The following is a 20,517-nucleotide window of genomic DNA, read 5'->3' as shown; positions in this document are numbered from 1 at the left end:
AACACTAAAATTTGAAGTTCGAATGTTTTTCGAATCGCAATAAGTTTAGCAATGTACGCATTTCACACTGCCTCCTTTCAAATAACTATTTCAGTATTTCAATAAACGGCAATGCACATTGTTGTAGAAAGGAGAGGGGAAAAAAAATAGACTTATTAAGCATTATCTTAATATGCATTCAAATCCCTGGATCTATTTCACCTTGGATTCGTCCTCCGAATTCTTCCTTTTTGTTCATTTTCTTTCTTGATACATCCGGTAAACAAGTCTTTACGCACAAGCATTCGAATTATCGAATTCAACATGTGGTGGTGAAAAAAAAAGTTTTGTTCACATTTCTCGACAAAATTAAGCACTTTTTAATAACCTTTTTTCGAAATTAAGTATTTTTAAGGTGTTAAAAAATCATTTCCAAATTTAAGCACTTTTTATGATGCTATGCACTTAGGAAATTATTTTGAAATGACTTAACATTATACAAAAAAATTAAAATAATAGTTGAATAATTAGAAAACTTTCAATGTGGAAATATTTAACCTGCTATATTTTGATGGTGACTCGAATATCTAATACAAAACAGCGCATCACAATAATATTTTAAACTTGACTCATCTATATTTTATGCTTAAAATTTATTCTTAATTACATCACAATGATTCAATTCGCTATAACACGGGTGACTTTAAATCCAATAACTTAAACAATGAAAAATATTGTTGTAAAACATATTTAAAAATACTTTTTAAAGTAATTAAAATTCGTAGAAAAAATGTACGGAAATAAAATTGTTATCACTGAAAATCTATTATTACATTAAGTTTCTGAATAGAGGATAAAAAAATTGAACGTGGAGATTTAAACTTTGAAACACTATAAAATTATGCTATCTTAGGTTTGATTCGTGTACCGATATCTTATTTTTAAAATTGACTCTAGTATCATTCAGAGTTTTCTCCAATGACATTGAAAGTATTTGTCCTTCATTTCGGCGATTGAAAACCAGTTTCGGCGAATAATAAATCGCGATCGCTCTCGGAGCATCCGTCGTGTGTTTAAGCAGTAGCATCTCGAAAATAAGTAGCCAGCTCTCAGAAGATAATACCTTAGTCATCATTGGTGGTTTAGCGAAGGTATATGCTGCTAGGGAATGATATATTTTTTCGCCCTTTCATCGTATTTTATTTAAATAAACGATATAAACACACTAGTGTTTTGTTTTCACAGTACCCCTTATGACTAACACCTGGGCATCTATTTTATATAACAATTGCTATACCATTGCCACTAATGCCTCAACACATCAAAGCCTTTAACCATTAATCTGTTTATTCAGCCTCTAATTGTCAAAATAAAAATATTAGTCTTTCAAGGCATTAATTTTTGAGCATCATCATTAAAGCAAAACTGACAAAAATTCGAATTAACTTCCATTTAGAATTTTCTTAATATTAGCTGTAATTAGAGAAGCAAAATAAAATATAATTTTTTTTCAGATTAAATTAAAAAATTTCTTTAAAAATTAAATTAAAAAATCAAATTATTTTTTTTTAAATTTTAATTAAACAGTTTTTTAGTCTTCAATTTGTAATTCATTATTATAAATAAATAAAATCTTGAAGTTTTTTTTTCCCAAATTTACTATCAGATTACGTCATTCGTATGGAATCAAATATTCGCTTAAATTAACTAAAAATTAAAATCTGAAAATACAAAAAAAAAAAAAAAAAAGTATTACATTCGAGAACACAAAAGTATACAAAATTTTAAAACTCATCAGAGAACCAGTTCAAAATTGATTTAAAAAATTCATTAATTCTTTAACAATGAAGTTTATTTCATATTAATAATTTATAAAATGTGTTATTTTAGCTATAGCACTTAAGAATGCGAAATTGAATTTACTGGAAACTGATGAATAAATTATACACGACGTTTTAACTAAAATTTCTTCTATACAGTAAAATCTGAGTTAATTGAACTGGAATAAACCAAAACCCGAGAATCTGAAATGCCGAATTCATAAAACACGTACTCCATACAAATAATCACGATTATCGAGTTTTTGGAACAATTAATATATTATAAATTATAACTTATATTGAGCATTTACTGTAATCTTTAAAATGTAATATCAGCTTAAAGAACATTAGTATAACTTTCAAAAAAAAAAAAAAATGAATTCGCTTTATATTCAAAACATTTCAGGTTTACATACTGTAATTGGATACAAAATAACAATAGATGTTCAAAGCTTAATTGAAAAAAAAAACATTAACCGAAACATCCCCGGTGCCTCGATTAACTGGGATTGTATATTTAGACTTAATTCGCTTATTAGTTATATGTTCAAAAGTGGCGATGAAGTTTTTTTAATAGTGCCATAGTAAATATCAGTAAAATTTGCCATGATATGGCAGTGTAAATCAAATTATTCTTCGCCGGAAAAACATTTCCAACGGTTTTAATCAAACAAAAACCTTTCATTTTATTACTACTAAACATGTTTTAGTAAATAGCTTTACAAGGGTTTGAGTTTCGTTTCGTGAAATAAACATGCAGACAAGTATTGCACTGAGTGAGAGTAAGTTCGATCATCTCGCTATTGACGTAATATCAACATCAAATAATCTGATTAAATACGAAGAATACGTCATAAGACTTTTTCATGATCGAAAGAATTCATTCATACATTATTATTATAACCAGTCTTAGAAACCAAAACAGTAAAAGCTTGAGTTCAACATTTTGATTTCGCTATTTTATTATTGACTAGGGTATAATTTTTTCGGTAGGAATAATGAATTAAAACAAAATTGTAAATTTTTAAAAGAAATTAAATAAAAACTTTATTAAAATTGTTAAAAATACTCATTTTTCTGTTGCTTGAATTTTACTAATTGAAAGCTTTGAAAAACAATATTTTTAATGCTGCCTACTTTAATCTGAATACTAATATTAGCTCTAGATTTCATTCTGAATAATACCATATGCAACTGACCATGTGAAAATATTGTCAAAACTCTGACCTAGTGACTTATTGATGGTCATAGATAAAACTAGTCTCACTGGAAATTGAAACCTTTTTAAATCAGAAGTAATACGAGATATATGAACAGTTGAAATACTGTCAATATTTGACAGTACTAGTCAGGAAGTTGAGATTTTAATTCCAGGACAAAATCATAGCAGCGAAACGGGCAAATTATAAAAGTGCCAAATCCTAAATTGATTGAGAACATGAAATAAATAATTATCTTCACTAAAAATGGAGAATACATGTCAGTTGGAGCTCCACAGACCTAGAGCTATCAGATATGGAACAAATATATTTTAAAAAGTGGATATGTGCATTTCAGATTGATTTTAAAAAAAAATTAGTTATAATTTTAATTGGAAATGAATTTGTGAAATTTTCCTGCCACGGTTATAAGGAAGATGAAATGAATATATTATATATATCAATGATACTAATTTTATTTTTAAAAATCTACAATATTAGTTTTACTATTACAATGAAATTCAAATTGTTTTCATTGTATTATCAAATATTTAATCAAGTTCATTAATTTTTCTTTCACTATTAAAAGTTATGAAATGAAAATTCAGTTTACATCTTCATAAAGACATGGCACCTGAAGACTTTTTCATCATCTTCATCAGTTGAAATTGATGGCTTAGCAAGTAAAATTGTCACAGATTTTTTTTTTTACTTCCTTCATTAGTCTGCTTTGAAAGGTGATATAAATGAACTAACATTTTAATTCCTCTGCAACCTCCCTTCCCTCCCCTCTCTGCCTCTTCCCCTTATTTGCTACACTTCTATTCCAGTTTCTTTATTTTATAATTTCCAGTTTCCTTTATTTTATAATTTGTTCTTTCAGAGCAGAAAAAAACATTAGCATCAATTTGCATTTAAAATAAAGACTACAAAAATTAGAGGTAAGTATTTAATACCTTCCCCCCCCAAAAAAAATGGTATATATTTATGATGTCAGCAATAAATTTAATGTGTTTTATGATTACAGATATCATTTACATCATATACACCATATGACTTAAATGGTGGCTTTAAGGAAACTTAATTTTGAATTAAGAATGAAGTTAAAAGTCATATTGAAATTTTGAAATCCTTTAATAAGATAATATTAATTATTAGTTTCAAAGAAGTACTGTACAATAGAAGTCTGAAAAGTACTAGTGATAGTCTGAAGGCATGTAAAAACAATGCAAGATATCAGATATTTTGTTTTTATGCATTATAATTATTTGCTAAAATACAAATACCAAACTCCTGCTGTTTTTTTTTTTTTTTTTTTAAAAAAAACCTTTTATATTAAGTAAAATTACATCAAAAATAGGTTAAGTATTAATAAAAATATAGTAAATTAAAATTTATATTTTTAAATTGACAACTACATCCACTTTGCAGAAGCTGGTATTATGAAGTTACAATATTACACATATTTAAAACATTTATTTTGGTATTTCAACAATTCCTTCTGATATTATCTTTGAATTTTAACATTTTTTTTTTAATGTTTTCAGTAGCACTTTAAAATAAACTTCCTTTCTTTTTAACTTAATATGGAATGGTCAATAATTAACATTAAATCTGCAACAATATCTTTAATCCAGATTGGCTTTAGTTCATTTGATTAACATCCTGCTTTCAATGCAACTTGAAAGTGGACAACATTCTACAAATTTCAATAATTAAAATGTGAGGATATTTCATCCACATTTCATCATCATTGTTACACCAAAATCATATCTGCTGAATATGCAATATACTGAATCATAAACTGATAATTTGCAATCATGTAACCTGAATAACAATTTTAAAACTTTTAATTCTTTAAAAAGTTTTAAATATAAAAAAAATGTAATACTTTATAATAATATTTTTCAAACAAAAATGTTTTACTGACAGTTATTACATTAAATTTATCATTATACTATACAAAAGCATTACACAACATAAATACTTCTCAGTTTCACCTTTAGAATCTTGAGATCATAGACAAATATGGAGTGGAATACCCAGTAAGTAAAATTTTTTATAATAAAATAAAAAAGAACATGTATACAATTTGTTCCCATCTAAATTATAATATGTAATTTATAATTAATTCTTGTACTTCCTTCTTAACCTTCTGTTTATACTCCTCTTTTCAATTAACACATTATTTATGACCAACAAATGTATAATGTAGTCTAAATTGTAGTAAAAGCTCAAAGCTGGAGTAAGGTGGTGTAAATGAATTTTATGGTTGTGAAAATATTCTCAGTACTTTTCTGAAGATCTGCAATACTAGAAATTCACAATTGGCAAAGTCATAAGTTTCATTATAATATATATATATATATATATATATATATATATATATATATATAAACAAATTTTCTTGTTTGCCATTAATACTTTAATATTTAATTTTTTTCCCTTCTTTTTTATATGTTTCTGAGAGAAAAAGTTTTGCAATTATAGATGGAGCCACTGAAAGCTTTTGAGATGAAAATGAGAATTTTTAACAACAAAAGCAAATTATGAGGGCTTGTGAAATATGAATAATAACCATACATATCTGTTAGCAGTCATTTGCTATTTTTCTTCGCTTAAAATATTTCCTTATTTTTAAAGCTAGTAATGTAGCTGATTATTTTTATTTTAGAACCTTATCCTATCAATTATTTTTAATATTGTAAATAAAATTGTTTCTAGCAACAATTTTCATAACATACATTTTCAAGAGTCTAAAAATTTTATATAGTATCTAAATAAAAAGGAAAATTTTTTCATACTATTATTAAAGCAAAAAAAAAAAAAAAAAAAAAAAAAAAAAAAAAAAAAAAGGTGGGGGGGGGGGAGAAGGTAAGATTTTTTTTCACAATTCCATATATTTTATTTTCAACACAATCCATGGATTAACTTTAGGTAACAATTAAATTTTGTCATAAAATGCAAAAGTTTCAAATATCTTTGAAATCTTAATTTTTCTAAATTTTTTATTCTATATGTCACATGTTTCTCAGCTTCCCTTTATATGTAGCAATTTAAAGCTCATTAAAGTTGTAAGTAACTTTGTAGAAAATAAGAACTATATACAGAGACTTTAAATTTTTTACGACCATTTTGCTTGAAACTACATAAAATATTAAATTTGGTTGAAAGAACAGAAAAGTAAATTAATAAGCAGAGGTTTACATATAAGCCCCAATATTTCACTTTTTAATCCACATCTTCATTAAATGTTCATGATTGGACCATTTTTCATTTATTAATAAACCCAAGTAAATATAAGTGGAATAAAATATTCATAAATTCTTTACTTAAATTAGGCAGTTATATGGTTATCTTGTTATAACTTATGAAGCAACCTCACAGAAAAATACTAAATACAACAGCAATAAATACTGTTTATGCTTTTTAGCATTTTACTATTTCTGAAGGTTTTTTTATATAACTATACATTTTACCGTTCCTGAATTTTTTATATTTTTAATTTTCCACTATTTTGTTCAACTCCATAGTTTTGAAGTCCTTGTATTTAGCTTACTTCTCTCAGATTGTGAATTTTGACTCAGTTAAGTTCCGGATCAAGGACAGAAAACATGGCCAAATTAGTTTAATTAATTTTAAAGTATACAAACAAATTTAAATTCGTATGGATATTTTGCATTAAAAACTGTGAAAAAAACATGGATTAAATTTAAAATATATGAATGTATATAAATTAATTCAACAATTACTGAATCAAATTTATTAATAAATGAACAGAAAAAATGTTACCTTATGGGATTAAAATCATTAACTTTATCCATCGGAGTCAGAAAAATGCTTGAAGGTATATGCATGCCCCCAAAAAGTTGTGCTATGCCAGCTAATAACATAACATAAAATTGAAATTTTCCAAAATGTCCAAGATAATCTAAAATTAGGTCGAAATCCATCTTGCAATGTTTGTGATTTGAAACCACACGTTGAGCGGCTTTACACCGGGAACAAAATGCTGATGACTTCAAATCAAAACACCCGGTAGAGCGCCGTGGAAACGGGAAATTCCCTGTTCCCAGCTAAATCAAAACAAAACTGTTAAATGATGAATCTGGAAATGCATCAAAATTCGCTTACTTTCGAAGTTCCAGGAATTTTCTTAATTATATATCTTTCAACAAATTGATTGAATAAATATAATTCTTGCAGAAAAATAAAAGTTTCATTAAGTGTATTTGACGTTTTAAACCTCGCCATTAATACATATATATAAAACATTGTGTTTCATGTCTTCCGATGCTTTTTATGATCTAGATTACTAAACATTATAAATAGTTATTGATTTATTCATTTTAAAATGCTTTTCTGAATTACTTTTAAAGAAGTTATTAGCCAACAGTTGGATATATAATAAATTATATGTCACATGTGCATTGAATTTAAGCAAAATGTTTTTCCGTATACCCAAAAGGAGAATCCACAGAGTGCATGATGTTTCATTCAAAGTAAGGCAAACTATGAATTTAAATGGAAAAGGACTTTACTTAGCTGATTATAATAACAATGCATTTGAAGCACAAAATGGCTATAGATAATCTTCTGTTTAATTAAATTCGTTTTAGCTTTAAACAATTGCAAACAAGGGAGCGATACTTTTGCCATAAATCTGTTATGGCAAAAGGGTTAACTGAACATTCGAAAGTATAGAAATGCAAAGCACATTGACACTCAGACATAAGTTTGATAGACACCATCCATACCTTGAACGAAATGTGGCTTCTTTTTATACAAAATTATTTCTAGAGAGAGATGAAAGCAGCGGTATTACAAAATGATAACTACTGAAGTTTAATTTCTTCTTAAATTTAAACAATTTTTCTGATATGTGGAGTTAGCTTAGGAATGAATATCTCTTTGTTCGATATTTGATTGAGTTTTAGGGGTGATGCACTTTTACTCAGATTTAATGTAAGAAAATTATCAAGAACAATGTGCCAGTAGCAGCGGTAAAACAGTAGAAATGAAATGTCGATGTAAAAGAAGTCTTTGCTGCTAAAAATTCTTAAGTTCGTCATCTAAATTAAAGTCAATTATAGAAAGGAAAATATATAAAACTAGGTATATATTTCCAATTTTTTTTCTTTCGAATATTTGGCTGTCTACAAAGGTATACAATACTTGAAACATAATGTTTTTAATGGCACGATATATTCTAAAATATTTTTCTTCAGAATAGAATATCAAACGTTCAGAATATCAAACAATGTCATGGATACATCAAAAAATATCTTTTAATTGCAATTAAACACAACCGATATTTAAGAATTTCCGCAGGCGGTTAATTAATAAATAAAGTGACCATCTTACAAGGAAATATTATGAACGATGAAATAAAAAAAACGCGGGTTATAGTGTAAAAATAATTGGTAATTTGTTGTAATTTTTTAGTAAACAATTTTTCTAAATACAACTATATTTGTCTTCAACACTCTGTAGATTTTACAAAGTTATGCAAATTATTACAGCTCTTTATCAGAAAGTGATATGCTGAATTTGCAATTCTATACTTTGATTCCTAACAATGAAAAGAAAAAAAAAAAAAAAAAAAAAAAAAAAGGAGAAAAAGAAGAAAAGGCAGAATTTGTATCCTTCACGTCGGCGCTCTGTAGGAAGAACCATTTCACCAAGGTTTACGATTCTGGCACAGATAAATTTTGGAGAATGTAGTAATTATGCAATCAGATGAATTTTTCAAAATTTTTTAATTAAGTAAGAATTAAATGAAATGTTTAGGTTTTTGAGCCATGACTTTCAAAGATTTATCATACAAAAAATAATTTTTACATTACTTTAAAATAAAAAAAAAATGTCTTCTATTCATACCAGTTTAATTGTCGTCAAAAATTCTCGATGCTTCTTTTTCATTTTTGAAAGCTAATGTTTTGAAGATTTTTTTTCATATTTTATGGCAGTATTGCAATACATTTTACCTTTCTCTTTTATTTCATTTTTTAATGGAATCTGAAAATAAGATATTAAGTAAGTTTAGAAATTATTGCTTCTAATAATAAAGAACAATGTGCGTATTTGTGTTGAAACACTCAAATTGTTTGATTATGTAGCTACCAAATTTAGGACTTATATATATGTTTGTAAATGTGCATTTCGGAGCAGTTTTTGAAATTTTAATTAGATATTAATAAGTAACAACTGAGCTGAATGTTTCAAGTGCAATTACCGAATATGCTACTTCACAAAACTTAACTTCAACTTAAATCATTTAAAATTTAAAAAAAAAATCTTTTTTATAATACTAATTTGATAAAAATGTAAATTTTTCCAGAATTTTTTAAAATTGAAAAAGAATGCAGCAGTTTTTTTTTTTTTGCCCAATTTTTAAGATTAGATTGCATTGCTGTCCTAAATTTAAACCATTTTCACTGTTTCATGAACTATTTAATTGTGTGATTTCCTTCCACTGCTGAAACCAAAAGAAGGATTCTGTTTCATAATTGTGCATAATGTAAGCTGAGTAAAAATGAAAAAAAAAATGATATTACAGTACAATGAAGACAATTGCTTACAATGAAGATAACATAGGCAAGCTTTGGTATTTTTTGCGTCAAATTATTAAGCATGTACTTTTGCTTAATTTTTCTGTAAGTATAAGAATGTGTACATTTTCCACCGATAAACCTTGATAACATCAAACTCAAATAAAATAATCTAATAATTTCATGTTGCGAGTAAATATTCAGAATCAACTTATGCGCTTGCTTTGAAAAAAATCAACCAGAAATTCTTAAAAAAATTTTTTTTTAAGATTGTGCATAAGAAATATTTTATCAATCAAGGAATTTTAATAGAAATATGTGACAAATAAAAAAAATTTGCAAAGTCATATTTTTTCGTGCAGATTTCAATATAAGACATTTGCATGTACTACTACTTCAAATAAAACACAATTTTTTTGAAATTCATGATTATTGGTTAATTTCAAACTTCTTCACAGACAATGATTTTAATTGGCTAAATCCAAAACTCGTGCCACCATGTTACGAGATGTAATACTCGTACGCATAATTCTATAAAATAATATCAGTGCAAAAATTTTTTTGAAGGTTAGAGCTTGATTTTTAAAAATTTTGAAACCAAATTTGTAAATCTAATCTAAAGTAGTCTTTAATTTAAAATAATATGGATCAAAATGCTTGTCTTCCTCAACAACGATCGACAATAAACGGACTCACCGTTTTGAAAGCCATCACGCATTTGCAAAAACTAAATGGTTTCTCGGTGAATAATCTCAAGAAATATCTCACCAATCAGTATGGAATTGACTCCCAAGCCTTGGATGCAACCATCAAGCCAATCATGAAGATGGCCATGGACCGAAACATCCTGAAAAATCTTGGCGATACCGGAAAAGTATCCGAATGTAAAAGACGTAAAAAATCTTCAGGAGGCGGCAAAAAACGTAGGAAGTCTTCTGGAGGTAAAAAGAGGAAGAAGTCCTCTGGAGCAAAAAAATCGGGGGGAAAACGACGAAGGAGGTCCAAGAAGAGTGCAGCGGTCCCGGAATAAGCAAAAGATAAATGACATTCAAGACAAGCAGACAGATCTCCAGTGATTTATACATCTAATGTTTCATGTTATAAGAGAAACAGCATGATAATTAATAGCATTTAAAACCTGTGAATTTTCAATAGTTGAACGATTTTGTTAGATGCACAATAAAAAGATATACTAAGCATTTAATTGATTCTTTATTTAAGTTCAAACTTTATTCAACATTAAGCAACCTATCAACAAATTTAAAAGTAATGGAATTTTATAGTAAAAGATGCATTTCTTCGCTTGTACAGACGATGGATCGACTTTCAACTGTCTTGGCAACTTAGAGATATCGAGTGTATAAATCGGTAAACTAGAATTGGAATTACGTTTTGAAGATAAATGTTGGTAAAATTTACAATATGATTAATGTTTGAGTAACATTTAATGAATATCCTGGTTTTACTATAAAATTTGCATTGAATAGTTAATCTTTTTCTGAAACGTATAACAATTGATTAAACGAGTAATTCGCTAATTTTCTCTGTTAATAACCGTTATTAAAATTCAAAAAATTGGGATTATATGTCGGTATTTTACTATTTAAATAAATATAAAATATCTAAAAATAATTTTTGAATTTTATCTCTTTGCATAAAAAGGAATCAATGCATTGATGAGCATAAAGCATTGGCAGATGGTTGATTTATTATGATTCATAACTGTTTTTCCGCTTCGTTTTATTTAAATTCGTGAGCGTAAAATTAAATTATATTATCAATCCAGATAAACTTCCTAACGAATAGATTTCTTTTAATTTCGTTTTTATTAGCTATTCATTTCAGATAAAGAATAACACCATCTTCAATAAATCATTTCAATCCCAAGAGTTTGAAAATCACTTATGTTGTTCTCTTTTTTGAAATCAAAATCTTCATAATTATCGAGGATAAAACTTGATTACACGGTAATCAAGTCGTTACCGTTAATCATACCGTTAAATCTTACCAAAATATAGCTAAATTTGTGACTCTTTGTTTCTTTCTCTAACAATATAGTTTGCTGCAATTATTAATCCAGCGAATTATCGTTTGAAAAATTCAAATCTGACAAATATTTAACGGTCATGTTCTCAAATCTAACCGTCATTTGCGATAGCTGAGTTATTTTAATATCGAATTATTAAAGGCAACGGTTATGTAAAAAGACTATTAAATAAAAAATAGTAAAAGGATATTTATAAAAGCAGAAAACTTTATAAGTTCTCGTATAAATATAATAAAGATTAAGCTTGACGAAAAGACGCCAAACTTATGATTACTGTAGAAAAGGGGAAAATTACAAAAAATTTGATTGCTCTGTACAACTTAAAATTTTTTTTCCCTATTCTTTAAATACTTTTAATTTGTGATTATTGAAATGCAGTTTTTCAGAAACCGCCTTTCAGAATAGTGTGTCTTCCTATTGACCCAATCGATCCACAATTCGATATAGATTTATTTGATTTTTGACTACATGACAAATCTTCTTTGTTTAGCTTTTGTTTGATTTTTTCTGTTTGAATGAGGGGGATTTAGGGATTTTTAGCTACAAAGGCTGTCATCCCAGCATTCAACAATATCTCCATTTAATAAATGTAAAAAAATTTCAAGTGTTGAAGGAAAATATGGAGAGACAGTTTATCTGCAAATACTTTGCTCGTGAGTTGTTTGAAATTACAGGTTGAAAGAGAGTTGAGGCCCAACTTCGACCATAGGCAACGTCTGATGCTTGCCTATTTTCGGCAGTGCAGTAAGATATGATCCAAATTATTCAAAGATTGGCATGTTTCGCAATTTGGTTGATTCGACAGGTTAAAAAGATGTAGAAGGCCAGGTGTAATGAGTGTTTTGGTAGAAATTCTAGCGCAAATGATGTCTTCTCTTCTATTTCTTGTCCATTTAGCAATATTTTTTATGTCTGGAATTTCTCCAAGAATTTCATAATATTTGCTCTGTCTATAGCTGTCTGTTGTTTTTCTTTTTGAGATTTGTTTGATGCGGAAGATGATGTCTTCCGATGCGATCCATTCAATGCATGGGCTGATTTCTGTTACTGATTTTGCGATCAAGTCCGCTTTTTCATTCCATTCCGTTTAGCTATCTCTTTGCAGCTTTGAGTTACCGAATTCATTTACATACGTCACTTTAGGACTAGAGGAATGTAATTTCTAGACCCATATCGATAGATATTCTGTCATATACAAGTGTCTGGCGTAGTTAAATCTATTGTTGTCAGATTTCCAAGCAAATCTGATGTGGAAATTTAGGAAAGGAACCTTAACTTCGGAGTTTCGCCTCATCATCTGATCTCGATTCTAAATTGCACTTAGTTCTAGTGTAACTTTAAAAAAAGGATGCTAATCTAATCAAATTCACTAAAATTTAAACTCTTTCTCATGCCTCGAATCAAACGCAAAGATTATGATTACTCTATAATTGCCAAATATCAGGAATATGTAATATAAATAGGAGTGTTTGCATATTAACAGGCTAATAATAGATAATCTCATCGTTTATGGAAAATGATATCGAAATTAAATTTATAGAATTTCTTCAGAGCTTTAAATAAAAAATTTCATTTGCTAAACTATAAGGGAGGAAGGGCCTTTCTAAATTTAAATAAAATGCTATAACGTCAAAGAAAAAAAAAGTAAAATTTTTAAAAGCATCATGATTTATAGAAAAGTGAAAAATAAAATTTCTAGACTTTTACAGCAATTATCAAAATATAATTTTTACTTTCTCATCTAAGAAATATAGAGAAAGTATAGTATTCGTCAAAAACATTTGAACTAGATATTTTGAGGTATATCCATATTTTAGAACTCCCTAAGTTCGAAAAATATATTTCTGGAAAATGTCCGTCTGTCTGTGACAAGAATAACTCAAAAATGCTTTCAGCTAGACGGATGAAAATTCGTATACGATGTTTGTACCAAATTTGCAGATTTCTATTAAATTTTGAGTAAAATCAGAGGAATTCTGTCTGTCCGAATGTATGTTAATACGATAACTACAAAAGGAAGAGAGCTAGATAAATAAGATTCGGTACACGTTTGTAGTGTAGACCCCTGTCAAATTTTGAGCCAAATCCAACAAGGGGTGACCGTCTGTCAGTCTGTACTTTCAGAAACTTGTAAACGCGATAATTCAAAGAAGCAAAGACAAATATATCAAATTTGGTACGTGATTTTGTTATTACAAGTGTAGTTATGTGTTACATTTTTATTTCAATCGATAGGAGAAAAAAAAGCATCTAAAACAAAAATTCTATTTTGGGATATCATTTAAATATGCCAGGGGTTAATCGCCAAATAACTCGGCAAGGATGACACGATAGGTTCAATGAGAATCATAAATTTACGCCAAAGGTTAATATTTCGAAATGAATTGTACGAATGAATGCATGCCTTGAATGACATTGTAAGCCAATGTTATTCAAGGCGTTTTCTGGGATAATACCTTTATTTAGAGAGTATACGAGAAAAATTTAGTGGGAACATTCCTGCTGGTTGTATTAACAGTTATGACTGATCCATCGAATATTGTGTAATAAAGCGCATTTTTATGTTTCGTAGTATAGTAAAGAAAGCAGAATGCCCATCTGGAATATTTTTCTTTCTGTTATTTATAACTTAAATTTGATACATACCTACAATTTTGCTCATATGACTACACTGTAATGTCTTGATCTAGACTGATCAAATAACGAAGCAGAATTTCCAGACAATTCTTCATTTTACAGCCCTATATATACAAAAGAACAACTTGTTCTAATCTTGGTTAAATAAATAGTTATTTACACCTGTAGTGGGAGACACAACAGTCGAAGTCGAAGGTTTATCTTGAAACTCAGTTCTCCATCAATACGGAGAAACAACACCACAGAGAACTAACAGGTTGTTAGTCAACACGACCACTTCAGGGGTAGTTCTCGGACTCCGAACTTGTGGCCTTAGTCCAACAGTCCGCCTGCAATTTATTTCTTTTCCTCTCCCTAAAAAAAAAAAAAAAAATCTCCGCACTTTATTTCGGCGACAATCTCCGCCACTTAACTTACATTGGTCATTTGAGCTCTCTTTCGGCCAATCGGGGTTTAGCAATATGCTCCCTCAGCGGCGCCAGTCGGCCGTGGGAAGGTCCTTTTAGAGATGCACCTTTCATAATTGACTATTCTGGAACACGGAGTTATCATAGTCCTTTCACAAAGAGAAACATTTAGCATCCAGATGTTTGGGCACTCCTTTCTCTTTGAATGTATTATCAATATCTCTTGGACGAGGAATTCCCACATATGGTCTTTCATTGTAGTCGCTAATGAACAGATGCGAGACCACCCAGGTGAAAAGATCCACCATCTGGCTATCTCGAGGAGTTTAGTAAGTAAAAGCGACGACACAGCTGGCTGTAAATGTCTTTTCAGACTGGGAAACGGGGAATGTTATAACATACTCAAACTCATTCATTTTACTTTTTGAGCTTTAATTTTCATATACTTACTAACAGGCAGTAAGACAGGCAATTAACTGCTCGAAAGATTTGACTCAATATTTTATTCTAATTCCTGGTTAATGCTAAAAAACGTTGTTCTAAATTTAACCACATTTTAAGTTTTTGAGCTGTTTTATTCTACATGTCCAAGGACATACACAAAATTTTCATAGAGAGATTTCGAGTAAAACTTAACAAGTATTCAATTTTGGTGTCACGAAGCACTTACAAAATTCCATCCTTCAAGGTTTTTATATATTTATTTTCTCGCACAAGAAATACACGAAGAGAAAATATTGTAATAGTCAAGAATTTGACTTGATATCTCCATGTTTCAAATCTTTCTAAATCGGAAAAAACTCTGTTTTTTTTTTAATTGTGCTTGCTGGCTTATCTGTGAACCCTATAACTTATAAACGCTTTGAGCTAGACGGATGAAATCTGATATATAAACAACAAATTTATAAATTTCTATCAAATTTTGAGTGAAATCCATTTAGTGAAAATTTGCCTCTCCGAATCTAAGTAAACGTGTTAACTACAAAAGATAAGAGACAGCTAGGTAGATAAGATTTGGCCCACATGTTTAACATCTAAAATGTAGATTTGTTTCAAATTTTGAATGAAATCCGACAAGAGGTTGATTGTATCTTCGATTTGTATTTCAGAATGCATGTAATTCTAATATTCAACAATGAAATGTCTTAATATCTTAAATAAATGAAATTTTATATATGATCTTGGGATTCGAATTGTAGTTCTTTGTGAAATTTTGTTTTCAGTCTCTCGGAAGAAATGTCGTTGAAAATCCATATTTGACTTTCAAGGGTACTTGTGTATTAACCGCATGTCAGTAATTAATTGCGAAAAATAAAAATTAAAATATCAAAAATCGATATTTTGTAACTATTCTCCAATTCAATGCAATTATTACACCGGTATCTCTTTCTTTTATTATACTATAAACCGCATAACTTTCATGTGTGTGACTCTGAAAATAAAAATTTGAACAGCAAAATTCCAGCCCAGATAAAGTTCACGATTTCATACAAGTGGGGGAGGAGGCTAATTCCTTGATTATAAAGTATGCGAATGAACTGACTGAATTTTCACATTCACTGACAGAAAGACATAGTAGAATCAAAAATATTTTTTCGGACTCGATGAGATTTGATATATGGTGATTCATCGAACTCTTGAGGTCGAATTTTTTAACCAAGAAAATAATTACAATTTGCATATTTCATATACGAGAAAAAAAATCATAGCTCATGTAGATTATCTAATTCAATTTTGTATACTCACACTCTAATAATGGCGAAAAGGATAAGGTCCTGATTTTCATATCTGACATATATCACTGACTTGAAGAGAGGATAGTTAGCATTCCGTTTCTGTATCACCAAATATTGTGCCCAGTTGGAAGTAATTGGGCCAATTTACTAAAGATCATCCCTGACTTAGAAAATATTAAACAGATACAGAGACACCGCTGAAGGGTTTTGCAAATATTATAAGACATCAGACAGTAGAAGGCTATCATTCTTTGAAATGCAGATAAGAAGTCAGTTGAGAGCGTTCATAATCCTTATAAATTACTGAGATGAGCAGTCAAAACTCCAATTAGACCAGATTAGTAATTGTATCTTTCCAATTTAACAGTTAACTATTTCCTAACTATTTCTGGAATGAGATGAAGACAGTAAATTTCTCAGGTGAGAGTTATAATAATATCAGTCTGTGCAATTTCCATTATGCTTAATGATAATTTGACTGTATCAAATTTTAGTCATCAGGAGAAAGATTAATTCCCCAATAACTTAATTTTTAACTTATAATATATATTTTAAATGAACGGACTATGAAAGTCGATACTTGAAGACAATCATATGATTACTGTGGTTGCATAATAAATTTGCATTGCCAGAAACTGGTCAAAATGATGCTTATAACTTTTCGCTCTCAGCCCGGCATTACAAATATTTTATGGGTGTTTGTGATATCAATTTGTATCAAATGTATTATTTTATGAAAATACAATTTATTACTTTCTCATATTCAACGTCTAGAGAAAGTACTATCATCGAAACAATGCGATCAAACAATTCGAACTCAAGATTTTTGACGAATCTCCACATTTTAGACCTACCCGAGTTTAAAAAAACACACATTTTTGGAAAATATCTATCAGTCTGTGTGTCTGATTATGACAAAGATAATTCAAAAACTAAACGGATGAAATTTGGTTTGTGGTCTTTACATAAAATTTGCAATTTCCTGTCAAATTTCGAGCCAAATCGAACATGGAGGTTGAGCGTATATCGATCTGTATTTTCAGAAACATGTAAACGTGATAATTAAAAAACACAAAGACTTAAACATATCAAATTTCGTATATGTGTGTTTGCAGTTACAAGTGTAGTTCTGTCTCAAATTTTTGTTTTAATCGATTGCCAAGGATTAATCACCAAAAAAACTCGCCAAAGAACACACAATAGATACCGTAAAAATATAAAATTCATGCTAAAAGTTTTTCATATTAAACCCTTTTCACTCGAATGACTCCTCTCAAACATCATTTAAGATGATTCATCATTTTGAAGTTTTATTTATTTATTTTGAAATTTGAAATACCTATAGAATAGTAAGATAATTAAGATAATGTAGATTAATATATATATATATATATATATATATATATATATATATATATATATATATATATATATATATATATATATATATATATATATATATATATATATATATATATATATATATATATATATATGTAACCATAATTGTTGTAGCAGAATCGTGGTCGAAGAGAGGGAAGCACTTTGAATTTTTTTAACTTCTTTTTATTTTTTATTTCATCCCTGGTGGCATGATATATGTACAAGCATAAGCGACGAGTACATCATGCAGAACGACTCAAGAGAAATGAGGAAAAGCTAATGAAAGATTTTCCCCTGTGATTATATACTATGAGATTTTGAAAGGGATTTCTCTACACTCGTCGAATTAGGTAAGGGAATTATAAGGATCTTTTAAAAGAATTTGTTTAGGCCAGCAATTTTTTATCCCTTCACTCGGACCGTGGGAACCGTTGACGAAAGCATTTTTACAGAGCTTTCTGTTGCATTAATTAAATAGAAAAAGTGGAGTGGGATCAGGAAATAAGAGAATATTTTAGAATGAAGTTAATATATGCTGAATTGAGCTGAAAATTAGGAAATTAATTAAGTTTAAATTAGATTTTAAAATATCATTACAAATATATATATATATATATATAATTACACACACACACACACACACACACACACACACACACGCGCGCGCGCGCGCACACACACAAGATTTTGTATTAAATGAATAATTATGAATCGAATTGTTTTTTAGAGTGCAAAGGATTCAACACATTTAGTCTAATGTAGGAGCTAATTTATGAAACAAAAACCTCTTGAGCATTTTTAAGTATCCTAGATGTCCTTTCCGTTCTCAAATGGATGAAAATAACAATAAATGCCCAAAATAAAATGTGATGTCTAATTAAAGCTTTAAATAATCTTGAAGCTCAAAGGGTTTATATTGTATAAAATTTAATATTAAAGATAAAAGCTTGTTGGTTTTGTTTGGCTTCATTTAAAGCTGTTAGTAGAAAAAACGTGAATGCTGGAGCGAGGCGCAAGCTATTCAAAGAATTTCCGAAATTTACAGAAGTTTTCTTTTCTTGAATTCACTACCCCCAAAATATACGGCTTCTTAAGGCGAATTTCTATGCCAACGGAGTGACATTTAAACTCAATTCAATTTGAATTGAAAAGAATCATTTGATGTTAAAAATACTGTTACTTTATATTCAGGTTTCTTTTGTGATATAGTATTACTTTCTAACGAATTCGGTTACTTTACGCAATATCGCTTTCGCTATTGGATAGACACTTTTACAGCTTCGAGAATGAGGAATGAATAAATTCTTTTACTCTTCTCTTTAAAAAAAACTTTTGAAAAAAAAACACACCTTTTTTTATTGTAAAAAGAAATTATTATTTTCATTTCAGGTTGATTTTTTTCTTTTATATATATATATATATATTATTTCTGATCTAGCTGTTTTTGGCGACCATTTGATTTGCCTGGATAATTGGTTGCTCAAATTTTCAATTAAATATTTTATATAACTTAAATATTTTATCAGAATCTTAATTTGAAATTTTAGGATCCGCGTTCTCACAATACGTTTTTAGGAGTCTTATATTTGTTCACTTAAATTTGATACCCAAACGATGGGTATCAGTTTGTTTGTGAACGCGATGATTCAGAAATACAGCAAGCAAAAATGCATGAAATTAAGCATGTTGATTTACTAACAAAATTTTAGACATATATCATATTTTTTGTCCAAATGATCAAAGGGAAGATGCTTAAAGTGTACAGTAGATTGACTGCGAATTTAGGCACATTATATTGAGTAAAGTATATCAGAAATGCCTCTAGAGTATAACCTTAAAGGCCATAAGAAGTTTTTAAAAAATCTGAAATGATGTAATGGTCATTATCATTTAATAACTTCTCTGAAATTTTCAATGAATACTTAAAAGATGCCGGTATAATATAGACTAGTAAAATGAGACGGAAACTTTTCAAACATTTTAAGGCAGCAGATATAAGGATTCAGAAACTATTCAAGAATTTTAAGGCAGCAGATATAAGGATTCAGAAACTATTCAAGAATTTTAAGGCAGCAAATTTAGAGATTAGGAAACTTTTCAACTATTTTAAAATATTTATAAATATGAGGTAAAATAAAGGCTTCCCACTGAATATTGTGTTTGATTTTTTCCAATCGTCCTTTTGAAACTTTTTAGAACGAAATCGTTTGCAGACACATTTTAGAGGGCTTCTTATTCATCCGTTCAATGCAGGAAGTATACGGTGTTATTAAAGGCGTGCGAAGAATTGCGTATCTTTATGAACACTAAAATGAAGCTTTATATATGCAAATGAATTTAAAAAATCTGTATTCTCCAGTAAACTTTTTCCATTATTAAAAATTTTATGTTAAAAAAATTTTTTTTTGTACAAGAAGTAAAAATATTATAATGCTGAAAAAAAATCTATCTATTAGATTCTGATAAATTTTTACAATGGAATCCTTTCTGAAGCCGGAAAGAAATTTTTTGAATAATGTATGCTTATATATCAGTATAAAGTAATAAATAAAATTATGTCCAGAATAAATGCATATTTCATTTTCTTCACTATATTACGAAGCCCAAAAGCTTGGGAAAATCTGAGCATACACGTTCTTCTCAGTCTTCCTCTAGGTCCACAAACGTATGATACTTTTATTAGATAGTAAAAAAAAGGGGGGTAGAGGAGGGAATTTTCCCCGCTGGTTATCTATTGTAGAACTCTAATCATCCCAAT

General features: G+C 28.7%; 2 protein-coding genes across 2 annotated transcripts in view; one reads left to right on the top strand and one right to left on the bottom strand.

Annotated features, from left to right (window-relative positions):
• LOC129963733 (organic cation transporter protein-like) overlaps positions 1–7,051 on the bottom strand; it is a 28,018-nt gene extending 20,967 nt beyond the window's left edge. The window contains exon 1 of the mRNA XM_056078260.1: positions 6,791–7,051. Coding sequence (XP_055934235.1) covers positions 6,791–6,951 — 161 coding nt within the window. The 5' untranslated portion in view covers positions 6,952–7,051. The remainder of the gene's footprint in view (positions 1–6,790) is intronic.
• Positions 7,052–10,192: 3,141 nt separating this feature from the next.
• On the top strand, positions 10,193–10,579 carry LOC129962935 (uncharacterized). The gene has a single exon (XM_056076938.1). It carries the CDS (start codon positions 10,193–10,195, stop codon positions 10,577–10,579), a length of 387 nt encoding a protein of 128 aa, XP_055932913.1.
• The last annotated feature ends 9,938 nt before the right edge of the window (positions 10,580–20,517 follow it).

Source organism: Argiope bruennichi, chromosome 3, assembly GCF_947563725.1.
Source record: "Argiope bruennichi chromosome 3, qqArgBrue1.1, whole genome shotgun sequence".
NCBI classification, from domain to species: Eukaryota; Metazoa; Arthropoda; class Arachnida; order Araneae; family Araneidae; genus Argiope; species Argiope bruennichi.
The sequence above is the reverse complement of the archived record's forward strand: the minus strand, read 5'-3'. Positions and strand labels throughout refer to the sequence as shown.

Coding starts and splice junctions, on each gene's coding strand:
- LOC129962935 (XM_056076938.1), top strand. CDS start 10,193: ATGGATCAAAATGCTTGTCTTCCTCAACAACGATCGACAATAAACGGA.